Source organism: Mycosarcoma maydis, chromosome 4 (genome assembly GCF_000328475.2).
Source record: "Mycosarcoma maydis chromosome 4, whole genome shotgun sequence".
NCBI classification, from domain to species: Eukaryota; Fungi; Basidiomycota; class Ustilaginomycetes; order Ustilaginales; genus Mycosarcoma; species Mycosarcoma maydis.
In genome coordinates, this window is record NC_026481.1 from 482401 (window position 1) to 494375 (window position 11975).

Genomic DNA, 11975 nt, shown 5'->3' on the forward strand with positions numbered 1-11975 from the left:
AAATCGTGAATTCTGCTGGGACACTCGTGACTTAAACTACAGCAGCCGCCTATTTCCCCCACATTCACGATAACGACTACGATTACAATTACGATTTACGAATCATGATTCTGGAAAATTGACAATTTGGTATTGAGCAACGTGTGAAAGCGGAGCCTCCAATTGCGAACCAGACCTTGACGAGGCTTATGTCAGCATCACACAAAGTTCGAGAAAATTAATCGAGCCAAGGTCGATACGCTCTAACAGCTGCAATGATCTTCCACGACCACAACAGCAGCCAGACACGTCACCTGCAGCTGCAGCTGCAGCTGCGGTGTTGGTGGCGACGGCACGCCACAGCAACCAGCGCTCCACGCTTGGTTGTGAGCCTCGCGTGCCACGAGGTTGCGCTGAGGTGTCAGTTTTTCCATTCGTGATTCGTGATTCGTGATTCACGATTGTGATACTCCTCGGGCCAGGTATGTTTAACGCCGAGATTCGTAAAACGGGCACACTGACGACTTGGGTTGGCGAAATCGTGAATCACAAATGTGACCTGCATATTCTTGATTGTTGCGGCTGCTCTGAGTCAAAAAGTTGATAGTGACACGCTTCAGCCACTTTTCTAGCCACGTCAACAACCAGAACAAAGACACGTATATACACACAGACCTTGGACTCTTCTCGCTTGCTCCTTGTTCATAACATTGGCTTTGCGGGTCGATCCCTCTGTAGCTCCTCAAGAATACGATTACTGGTCCATTTCTGGCGTCAACCTGGAACAGCCCTCACTCAGCACAGCGCTAGGGCCCAGTGGCAACCCTTTGAGCCGTGTGTCGGCCTCTCCGTCTGGCTCAGTTTGTGCGCACGTCGCCGGTAAGCTCAGCTTTCGAGCTCAGCTTTCGGATGCTCCTTTTGGGCTGATCGGTCATCACATTCGCTAGCTAGGAACCGTCAAAGCCTTCGTCGGTCGATCTAGACACATTTCGGAAGCACCGTCCGTCAGCCATGGTTTCGCACGCTCGCTCACATTCGGGCAGTGGCGAGCTGCCACGGCGTCGTGCATGGTCCGCCCGTCAACTAGGCGTGTCTCTTGCTCTTGCCATTCTCACCTCACTCACTCTGCTCTTGCTCTCTGGATCGACTACCTCGGTCACCGCCGCCGTCAGTGGCGCCCGACCTGCTCTCTTTCGCTCACCAGCGTCCGACAACTCGCGAGGCGCAGATTTCCTCCAGCATGTGCTCACCAAGCCGAGAACACAGCCTCGGTCCGCAGCTGCTCCCTCGCTCGACACAGAGCCCATCTGCCGTCCCACAGGTCAGATCGAAGACGCCTCTTGCGACTACGAAACAGTGGAAACGATCAACTCGCAATTCTTTGATCGTCTCGACGCGCTTCGCAAGACCGACTTTTTCAAGTTTTACAAGGTCAACCTCTTCAAAGAATGTCCCTTTTGGAACGAGAACGGCTTCTGCATGAACAGAGCCTGCAGTGTAGAGACCGAGGACGAGTCCAACGTCCCTGAAGAATTCCGCGTCAATCGTCTCAGTTCGGTCACCACTGCTTCTCCCAACGATGTCGTCATGACCGGTTCCGATGCCAGCTGTTCCTGCTCGTCGACCGAATTCTGTCATTTGGACGACGAGTCTTCCGATCAAGGCGTCTACGTCGACCTCTTGAAGAATCCTGAGCGCTTCACCGGCTATGCTGGTCCGAGCGCAAATCGAGTCTGGAAGTCGATCTACGAGGAGAATTGCTTCAACGGCGTCAAGTTTGTCGAGCCCGCCAGGCCTACTTGGTCTGGCGGCACTGGCTTTGTCGACAAAAGCCTGCTACACAGCTCCAGCCCGGCGCTCGGCGGCCTGCCAAGCGGGTTCAGCGGTCTCGTTTCGTCCTTACAAGCCCCTCTCGACAGCGGTGACAGCGAACAGTGTCTCGAGAAGCGCGTCTTCTATCGCATCATCTCTGGCTTGCATGCATCCATCTCGATCCACATCTGTCACGACTTTCTCGACACCAAGACGGGCGAATGGGCGCCCAACCTCGAATGCTTCATCACACGGATCGCCGAGCATCCAGAACGTTTGCAAAACGTCTACTTTGACTATGTGCTTTTGCTTCGCGCTCTTTCGCGTCTGGACGACTCGAAGCAAAACTTTTCGCTACGTGCAGGAGATTCGATCGAAGACGCTCTGGCCGTAGCCCAGCTGGACGAATTGATTCAAGACGCTCGCGCCTGCCCGACCACGTTCGACGAAGCACAAATGTTCAACGGTCAGAATCGCGATTCGCTCGAACTCAAGCAGGAGTTCAGGCAGCATTTCAGGAACATATCCACCATCATGGACTGCGTAGGATGCGACAAGTGCAGGTTGTGGGGCAAGTTGCAGGTCAACGGCATTGGCACCGCGCTCAAGTTGCTCTTCAATCGAAACGATGAGCGAGATGGCGTCGGCGAGGTCAAGCTGCAGAAGAGTGAATTGGTGGCGTTGGTCAATGCGGCGCACAGGATCGCAGAAAGTTTGAGGGCAGTAGAGCGCTTTAGAGACATGTACCAGGAGCAGAGGTTAGCTAGCGACAAGGCCGAGCAGACCAAGACGCTAGAACACTCGAGTCACACCAAGCGTGTTGCGCAGGCGAATGCTACGAGCGCAAAGAGTTTCGACCAGGCTCAAGAATCAGCGCAAGACGAGACGTTGTTCAAGCACTGGCTTTGTTGGCTCGAGAAGCAAGTTGCAGCGTGTCAGCGATCGCTCGTACATTGCCTGCAGGCGGTAGGCATCGGTGTCGCTGGGCGATCGCACAATAGTGGTAGCGGTAAACATTCAGAGCTATAGATACGTTTCTTCACGATCAGTCTCAATTGTACTTTTATTCATCACAAATACGTCGACTTAAGCCAAATTTTTCGAGACGGTTGCAGCTTGTGCAATGCGCAAGAGTATTGCTATGACGGTGGCGATGGAGGCTTGAGCGAGCTCCTCATCCTTTGGGATACGTTGGAAGCGCTTGTTGCGAGCACTTTGGCTGTTCCTGCGCCGCCTAGATAGCCGATGCCGGACCAGATGGTTGTTGCAGCTGTGATCCACATGAGTGCTGTGAGGGAGGGGTCTATGTAGCGCTTTGCATTTGCCACAGTGGAGCCGTAGGGGCTGGAGGGATGAATGTGGTGGTTGGTGCTTGGCATCAAGGTGGGTGGTGGTTGTTCGGGGAAGAGGATGGGGTACAAAGTCAAGCATCCTAGCAGTAAGAGTTGTAGGAATGTGTTGTATTTGCTGATCGTGGTGGGAGTGACGCTTGCACTGGGTAGACGCGGGTTGAAGTAGCGAGCCACGCTTTTGGGCGGTTCCAAAGTGCGGTAGCGGATGACAAACGCTGAAACCACCAAAGCTATGTCGCGACCGAGGATGATCATGGTAAGTGATAGCGGAAGCATACCGGATACCGCGAGTGAGATCACCATGGTGGTCACGAGCGCTTTATCGGCAGCCGGGTCCGCGATGGATCCGAACACCGTGTATTTGCGCGTCCGTCGCGCTATCCAACCGTCAAGCACGTCAGTGAGCGAGGCGACAAACAGGAGTGCACACGCAGGCACAAACTGATGCGTTGCCACCAGGTACCCGATATACGGCGTCGCCAGCAGACGCGAGATGGTGAGCATATTGGGGACAGTCAGTATGTCTTCGGACAGTGCAGGTTTTGGCGGTGAGCGTGGTGCTGGTGATGGCGTCGACGTTTGCGTATCGGTGGGTGGCTGTTGCGAGCGCACTTGCCAAGAACATGAAAAGCTGCGCGAATGCGAGCCAACACCGTTGCGTATCCAAGCTCGACTTGGCCGTTGCGAATGTAGTGCTAGTATCTGAGCAGTCTTTGACTTGCATACCGATCGCGATACGTCTCGTGCACTCGCTCTAGATGCTCTCTGCAAGCTGCTAGCAGGGGGAACAAATGAAGCAGTGGGCAAGCAAGCGCTCGACCAAAACCAAGGCAGTCGAAAGCAAGTGGATGCCGACACCGGCCAAGCTGCCTTGCTTGCCGCAACACCGCGCAGAGCCGGAGCGCACCGCAAGAGCCCTACGGTGATAGCCATTGTTTCGTCTGTCTGTGTCCAACGTAGAATAGCAATCGAGAATTGCTCTGGTCCAAGCGTTGCACCGTTGCACCGTTGCACCGTTGCACCGTTGCACCGTTGGTAGGATGAGCGTTGAAAGTTCGAGTTGGCACAACTCGCGAATTGACGTTGCTGAACGCTTTTCTATCCTCCACTTGAACTCGTGACTAACTCGTGACTCGTGACTGTAACCAAATCACGAATCCGGATCTCGGAGAATCGTGAATCACGAATGCGGTTTGGCGTCCTAATCCAACACTTGTCACTCACCCTCACCCCCACCCTCACGACTCACGACTCACACTGGCTTGCTCGCTCGCGATAGCCAATATGCACGGCGTCAAACGACAGCCCAAGACGGCCGCCACCGCCGAAGCTCGTGCTGCACGCAAAGCCAAAGAAGCAGCCAAGCTCGCTGCTTACCTCGAGGTCGAACAGACGTTTTTCGAGTACAAGCGTTCAGCGCGCAAAGATACGACGGCGCTGCACCATACGACGAAACTGCTCACGCTCAATCCGGAGCTGTATACCGTTTGGAACTATCGTCGCCAAGTGCTATTGCACATGTTTGCAAGCAGCGTCGAGCATGGTGCGCGCCAAGACGTGCAGAAGCGCGAAGTCTTTGCGAGTCTCGGCGAGCACCAAGAGCAGCAGAAGGACCAAGAGCAGCAGAAGGACGACACCCGTCAAGACAAGCTGACAGTGAAAATGGAGAGCAAACAGCAGCTGCTGGAAGACGATCTGGCGTTGACAGAGCATGCGCTGCGTGCGCATCCCAAAGTGTATTGGATTTGGAACCACCGAATGTGGTGTCTTACGCAGTACCCAACAGCCACCTCTTCTTCAGCGCCAGCCTCATCCTCGTCCTCGTCCTCGTCCACCAACGCCGATGCCGACACTGACGCTGCTACGTGGTTATGGGAACGTGAGCTCAAGCTGGTCGAGAAAATGCTTGATCTGGACGCGCGCAACTTTCACGGTTGGAACTGTCGTCGGACCATCATCCAACACCTGGCGCTATGCATCCTCTCTGCCGACGCATCTACCTCGGAACTCGCCTGCACGCAGCCTTCATTTCCCACGCTGCTCAGCGAGCCAGCAGTCGTCATGCGCGCAGCTCCAGCCGTCAAGACAAAGCTCGTGTCGCTAGCCGAGAACGAGCTGGCATATGCGTTGCGTAAGATCGAAAGCAACTTCTCCAACTTCTCGGCGTGGCATCAACGCACACAGCTTCTGCCGCACGTGTGGGCGGCGAAACAGCTGAGTGTCGACCAAATGCATGTGTACGTGGATGCCGAGTTTGAGCGGGTCAAACACGCCATGTATACGGATCCGAGCGATCAGAGTGTATGGTTCTACCACCGATGGCTGGTCGACATAACGCTTGCCGAACAAACACCCCAACAAGACCGAGAGCAACACTGCATAACGAGCCACAGACAGAGAAAGATCAACGTACTGCACAGCGAGATCGGCGTGATCGAAGAGCTCTTCGAACTGGAACCTGACAGCAAGTGGTGTGCGATCAGCTTGGCGCACTACAATACGTTGCTCGCTACACTCTACCAGGGCCAAACAGACACAGATGCCGAACACGCCATCGCGCAACAGGCGAGCGCCAAAGCGAAGCGCCTGTTGCAGCAGCTGATCGAATTGGATCCGGATCGTGAGCACAGGTATCGCGATCTGCTGCAAGGTAACGCGCATTTCTGAGCGGTCCCGGTCCCGGTCCCGGAACTGCTGACATACATCACACGCACGTCGCACGCACAACCACGAACCGTCCGAGTCAAACATATCGATAGCATTCGTCGAAATCGGGGGTGGGGGTGGGGGAGGAGCGTTCGACGGCAGAGCAGAATCAATGCAGATCATATCTTTGATCAAGAGATGCTTGCATGCGAATGATGCGCGAAGCAGATCCAGCGGTCCCGAACAGCCGAACAGCCGAACAATTGTTCGCAATCAGAACAAGTGGACAAACACTCCACCTTTACCACCCAAAGGTCCCGTGGCCTCGCACTGAGCCTTGCACTGCTTGATGAACTTGGCGTTGCACTCGACCGAGTTTTCCGTCTGGTGGCACTGGGCGCACGTCAAACCGTCTCTGCAGAAAGGCTTTTTTCCGATATCGCCCACCTTGTTTCCATCGGCATCCTTGCACGACACTTTCATGTCTGGGCAAATATCGTCCTCGTCATCAGCTGCGAACAAGCGGTCCAATGCCTTGTCCATCTGGTCGAGTTTGTGTTCGAGTGTGGCTTGCTTTCCACCGAGCGGTCCACGCGCTTCGCACTGCGTCTTGCACTGCTTGATGTACTTGGTGTTGCAATCGAGGGCCTTCTTTTTGGGATGGCACATCTTGCACGTTAGACCCTGGCGACAGAAGTCTTGCTCGCCCAGATCGCCGATCACCTCACCATGCTTGACGCACGACACGAGCAAGCGCGGGCACACATCGTCGTCGTCCTTGTCCGAGGTGGTGGAGAACCAGTTGGGGAATGTGACAACGCGAGGCGTGGACGAAAACGGAAGCTGGATCGGAACCGAGATGGTATCGTCATCCGCGTTGAATGCCAGAGGCGTCGCCGAGGTGCAGCTCGTAGCCACCAGTGCGGCCGAGACGAGCAGCACAGAGTTGATGCTGAGCTTCATGTTGAATCGACAAAAGTAGCGAATAAGCCTGCGATGAAAGGGTGCAGATGGTATCAATCAGAGAACCGATGTCGTGATATGGATGAGCAAGTGGCGACATCCAGGGTTCAAGCCAAGCTCTTCTTATACCATCTACTACACTGAGCGCGCTGTGTCAAGCACGATCCAGTCAGGCTCGGTCAGTAAGCGTGGCTGAAACCCTGGTGCGGGGAACATAGCAGCAGGCGAGCAAGCGAGTAAGCGAAAAAGTGAGTAAGCGAAAAAGCGAAAAAGCACCGCTCGCCAAAACTGGGGTTTGACATGAGCAAGCATGGCCAGTGACGACACGCCAAGCTTGATCGCGGGTTGCGTGCAGCTTCAGCAGAAGTGCATGTGAGTGTCCATGCGTGTTGCAAGCGCAACACGATCTGTGAGTGGAGGCTTGCACCGAGGTGATCTATATTTGGCTACGTTTTGTGGTATGTGGTTGGGAGCGGCTGGATTTCGACGATTCACGACTTGCGATGCGGATTCTGCGCTCCGCTAAAGTGCGTGCCACGCGCGCAGCTTTGACGTCAGCTCGCATACATCTCGTCACACTCACGCCTCACGAGCGACGATTACGGATGCAACGCACGACGCGCGTTGAACAAGTTTCAGTCCGTCAACCCTTTCCGCTTTCAGTTTCCGACCTTGGACAATCGTGAATGACGCACTAACCGCTTGTGGGGGCTGTGCCTATCGACCAACCCAAGTTAGCCAACAGTGAGCTACTTAGCATATGCTTCCGCGTAGTTCAAAGCTGCGCCGAGCGAGGCGGCTCATCATGCATGTACACGCACAACCGAGCTTGGCAGGCGCTACTCGACACACTCCAGAAAGAGAGGCTGCCCAGCGCTGTGTAGGAAACAAACCGACGCACTCATTTGAAGGATGAAATGTGAAATGCGCGAGCCATGTGAATGTGAATGTGAACGTGAATGTGCGCGGTGATGGTGAATATAACGGCGAAGAAGGAGCACTTTGATGTAGAGGGTTAGGAGCGAAAGAGAGGAAGGACAAGAAAGTGACAGGTATGACCATGTAGTCGGTAGGCTAGGCTGGCGCAGGCGCATCCGACTTGTCTGTATCGGCATTTTGCGAAGCGGGCACAGTCTGGGCGTCGGCCTCGGTGGAAGCATCTGAGGGAGGAATGGTCGAAGCCTCCCAGCTGAGCGTGTATAGACCAGGCACAGTGGTAACATTCGCCGTCATGCCTCTGAAAGCGATCACCGCGGTAACTGGCTCGAAAACACCTGTCTCGTAATGGTCGTTCTGGTTCAACAGCACGATGGAAAACCTGGTAACACCGCTCTTGACTCCATCCTGCCTAAAGGCCTGTGCGAGCAAACGTCCACCCAGCTCGGTCTGTTCGTCCGTGCTGGTGACGCCGATCCGCTTCGAGTACGACTTGGACGCGCCCTCCGGCCGAATCGCGGTGGACAGGTGAGAAAGAACCGAGAGATCCGAAGTGCGCTTGAAGAGCGCCGATTCGTAGACGCTCGGCGAACCGGTCTTCTTGGCATCGATGACTTTGGACGGTGCCACAGATTCGGCGGTCGAGCGTTGTGCTGAGCCGGTTTCGTCGGATCCAGCAGCGTCCAACTGACGCGAGTCTGGGTCTGTCTCAGCACGATGACCGAGACTACGCTTTCTTCGAGATCCAGCTGCAGGCGCAACGGTGTCCTTTTTCGCTGCAGCACCACCGTTGGCCTCCTCCACCGTCTTGACGTGGTTCGGATCGCCTCGGTCGAAATGAGCATCTGTCGATTCGGGCAACAGCAGAATCGCTGCGTTGCAGTTCTCGCAAACTTTCGGCAGATGCGGTGTCGTGAACCCGTCCTCGTCCTTCCTCAAGACCAGATTCCACAAGATCAAGCTACGACTCGAGTACCTGATCGAGCCAATGATCAATTCCCTCGCTGCATTCTTCATGTTTTTGTACGGCTCGTTGAACCACTGTGTCACCACGGTTTTTTCGGTAAAGTAGGTATCCAGGTTCGGGAAGGCATCCGTGATCACCTTTTGGTTGATAGGCTCACCAGCGTAGCCGTGCCAAGCGATACCAGCCCAAGGCGTAGGATCGGCGTTGAGCACTTCTAGTGGGTAATCGGTGTTGTCCCAGTTGAAGTCCCACGCGAGCAGTTTGACACGATTGAATCCAGCCGCGTCGAGACCGGAGCGCAAAAGCTTGCCCAGTTGGATCGATTGATTCGCGGAAAGGTGCATGGACGGATACTGTACTGCGGGGACCTGAGGCTCATTCGCTGGGCTCATCGCATAGATCTCAATCCCCTCTTGTTTTTTGATCTCGACAATCGACTTGGTCAGGTATTGTGCATAAACGGCTTCCATACCTGGCTTGAGGTTGCCTCCGAACAAAGGCTGTGCGGCGTCAGCGTTCTCCTTCATCCATCCGGGAGCGCTCCATGCAGCGACAAAGATCTTGAGCGTGGGATTGATGGCGAGGATGTCCTTGAGCGTCAACCACAGCTTTGGCGCTTTCTTGATGGTGAACAATTCCAGCTTTGGATCCGCAGACCCATCTTCGGTATCATCGTATGTGTAGGGAGATACGCCGAAATCACAAGCACCCAACGGCACACGAACACTGTTTAAGCCCAATCCACCGCGCGTAAACCAAGCTTGATCTTGTGCAAACAGCAGGTGTAGCAGATCATCGTAGTCCTGCGGATGCTTGGACTTGAACTCTTGCAAAGTAATCGCGACGCTGTCGGTGATACCTCCGCCGAGAGCATCGACCAACTGGTGCACCTGGTTGTCTTGAACCTGAATGCCGATCTGATCGTGAGACTGGCTGTCCGAGGATTGCTCGGCAGTGACGTTGACCGATGCAGCGAGCGCAGGGCCAGGGCTGAATTTGATACCGGGATTACTGAGCTCTTGCACTTTCGAATAGTTCCAAGTGGTGCTCCACATTTTGTCAATGACGACTTCTTGCGAGGTCGTAGTTGCAGCGCTCAACACCGTGTCAGCCAAGCAAGCTGTGCAAGCTGCCGCGATGGATAGCCAGCTGGTGATAGACCTCATCCTGAACATCGAGGCTGGCAGAGCCTCAAGAGAAGAGGTCAAGACGTCAAGGTCAACAGCGAGCAATGGAAGCGATGCGAGTTGGAAAAGGGATTCAACGCGTTTTGTCGCGAAACTGCAACGATGGAGAGGGGAAAGCCGATTGGAGCCAGGTGTAGGAGTGAGGTTAGCAAAAAAAGTGTTTTGGGTATCGGAGGGAAAACTTCGATCGAGGCTCTCCTTTTCATCATTGAGTGTCGTGTTGGTCTGAGCGTCAGATGGTCGACCGTCTGCACCAACGTCTCGGTGAGCCAATGTAGCGCCGCGCAGGCTTTCAGCTGGATTCAATGTGAAACTGACCTAGAGAGGTGCAGAGCAGCCCACTTGAGCCACAACAAGGAATTGTGGTGGGGGCTCCACCCCATCAGCATCAAACTTGCCCACTGTGGTAACAAACACAATAGACACTGTGACGGACAGCGTGTCCGACCATGTCTACTGATGTAGCCGTTCGCGTTGCTTGGCAAAGTGGGTTCGTCGAAGCTTGAAACGGAGAAGCGCTTTGTTTGTCAACACAGCAGGCTCGGGTGTAGAATCGAGAGGCTAAAGATGACCAGACAATTAGCCTTGAGCCTTGAGTTTAGGGTGACTTTCATGCTTCTCTAACGAGATGAACTTTTTGCGACATGGTACTGCAGCTCTCGTGTCATCGAGTGGCGCAACCCACATGTCGACACGAATTAAGTCGGTGGGGCAAACATCAATCTGCGAGTCCCATTGATGGCGCTGGTCCCGCTCCACCACATGAGATACATTAGCAAGCTGAGGTGGCACTGGTCGATTTGCGGCGCCAGTCGTCCTTGCTACATGGTTGGATTGATACAGTAGGTAACCGCTTCGCCTTTCAGCCCCACCAAGACTTGGATAAAGGCGAAGTCCCTACTTGAATGCCGCACATGGCCATGTCAAGCTTCATCTTTGGCTAGAGCGGTGTTGCAGAGACAGCATGGTCGGCACAAGTTGGCAGGAACCGAATACTGTTGCAAGAAAGATGCGAGAGAGACGAGACGACATGGACAAAGTCTAAATCGACTGAAGGCAAGAACTTGACGGTTGAGTGAAAAGTGTAGACGGCGATGAGGTGCATTCGTGTGTTGGCGGATGGAATCTAGATTGGACGCGATTCAGTTAGAATTGGCCTCGGGATGCGGCAGAGTGTATTGCGAGCCGGAGCGAACAAAGTAATGCCAACTGTCAAAATGTGGCAACGCTCGAATCGGCCGCATACGAGCAGGCGTGGGCGTAGATCGCCGACGACGAGTGCCCATTGAGCGTTGCTGAGGGCGACAGGGAAGAGACGCGCTGTGATTCAGGCGATAGCCGAAGATTGATCGGTCGGTTCGTTGCTCTGAGAAGCCTGGATGATCGAGTCGACGCCTGACTTGGACGTCTGCTGTTTGGTCGCTGACGACGCGTTCATCTGACCCGCTCCGGGCAGATCGGCGGGGAGCGCCTGACCGGAAGCAGTCTCAACAGCCCGCTCTGGTGGCAAGGGCGACCTGAAAAGGCGCTGTGCATGCTGAGCGGCAGCCTGTGAGGGAGTGGGATTGTCTGTTGGCGAGAGCAGTGCCGCTTCGATCGAGGTGGGCGTGGAATTCTCCTTCGGAGGAGGTGAGGATGGCTTAGGAGACAAGGCCGACAAGGCCTGTTCGATCGTAGCAGGCGGGCGGCTGCTCGTGCGAGTCGTCACGGGAGCGTTCGGAGAGGCAGCGGGTGACGGCTTTAAATCAGGCTTCTGCTGGCTCGAGGCGGATGTGCGCCTGACTTTGGCAGCAGGAACGCCAGCGACCGAGGTGGTCGACTTTGTAGCTGCTGACTTTTTCGCTGTTGTCGTGGTTCGAGGCGGACTGTTGGATTGGCTGGCTTGGGATGTTGCGTCTTGTGCTGGAGCCTGGAGGGGGGAGTGGAGCTTGGAGAGATTCGAGGCCGACCGCTTGGATGGGCCAGTCGCGTCGGACTTAGCAGCCTTGGCGGCGCTAATAGAAGCGGTAAGCTTTTTAGCCTTGATGCCCTTATGGCTCTTGTTGTTGGCGTTTTCAGCAATGAGAGCAGCTTTACCTTTGGCACCAGTCGACTTTGACCTTGTCTGCAGCTTTGCATGATACTGATGCAAAA

The 11975-nt window shown here is 54.9% G+C and overlaps 6 protein-coding genes across 6 annotated transcripts in view; 2 read left to right on the forward strand and 4 right to left on the reverse strand.

Moving 5' to 3' along the window:
* Nucleotides 1-990: 990 nt before the first annotated feature.
* Nucleotides 991-2820, forward strand: UMAG_05219 (ER oxidoreductin; the record flags this gene model as incomplete). Its single annotated transcript, XM_011389956.1, has 1 exon — nucleotides 991-2820. One exon carries the CDS (start codon nucleotides 991-993, stop codon nucleotides 2818-2820), a length of 1830 nt encoding a protein of 609 aa, XP_011388258.1.
* Nucleotides 2821-2930: 110 nt separating this feature from the next.
* Nucleotides 2931-4076, reverse strand: UMAG_11571 (cardiolipin synthase; the record flags this gene model as incomplete). Its single annotated transcript, XM_011390090.1, has 1 exon — nucleotides 2931-4076. The coding sequence occupies one exon, from the start codon at nucleotides 4074-4076 to the stop codon at nucleotides 2931-2933; it is 1146 nt and encodes a 381-aa protein (XP_011388392.1).
* Nucleotides 4077-4427: 351 nt separating this feature from the next.
* UMAG_11572 (Rab geranylgeranyltransferase BET4) lies at nucleotides 4428-5810 on the forward strand (the record flags this gene model as incomplete). The annotated part of the gene is made up of 1 exon (XM_011390091.1): nucleotides 4428-5810. The coding sequence occupies one exon, from the start codon at nucleotides 4428-4430 to the stop codon at nucleotides 5808-5810; it is 1383 nt and encodes a 460-aa protein (XP_011388393.1).
* A 252-nt stretch (nucleotides 5811-6062) lies between these two features.
* On the reverse strand, nucleotides 6063-6752 carry UMAG_05222 (uncharacterized protein; the record flags this gene model as incomplete). The annotated part of the gene is made up of 1 exon (XM_011389957.1): nucleotides 6063-6752. One exon carries the CDS (start codon nucleotides 6750-6752, stop codon nucleotides 6063-6065), a length of 690 nt encoding a protein of 229 aa, XP_011388259.1.
* A 1074-nt stretch (nucleotides 6753-7826) lies between these two features.
* On the reverse strand, nucleotides 7827-9821 carry UMAG_05223 (uncharacterized protein; the record flags this gene model as incomplete). Its single annotated transcript, XM_011389958.1, has 1 exon — nucleotides 7827-9821. One exon carries the CDS (start codon nucleotides 9819-9821, stop codon nucleotides 7827-7829), a length of 1995 nt encoding a protein of 664 aa, XP_011388260.1.
* Nucleotides 9822-11169: 1348 nt separating this feature from the next.
* UMAG_15076 (uncharacterized protein) overlaps nucleotides 11170-11975 on the reverse strand; it is a gene marked incomplete at both ends in the record, with an annotated part of 1144 nt that continues 338 nt past the window's right edge. The window contains one exon of the mRNA XM_011390119.1: nucleotides 11170-11973. Coding sequence (XP_011388421.1) covers nucleotides 11170-11973 — 804 coding nt within the window. The remainder of the gene's footprint in view (nucleotides 11974-11975) is intronic.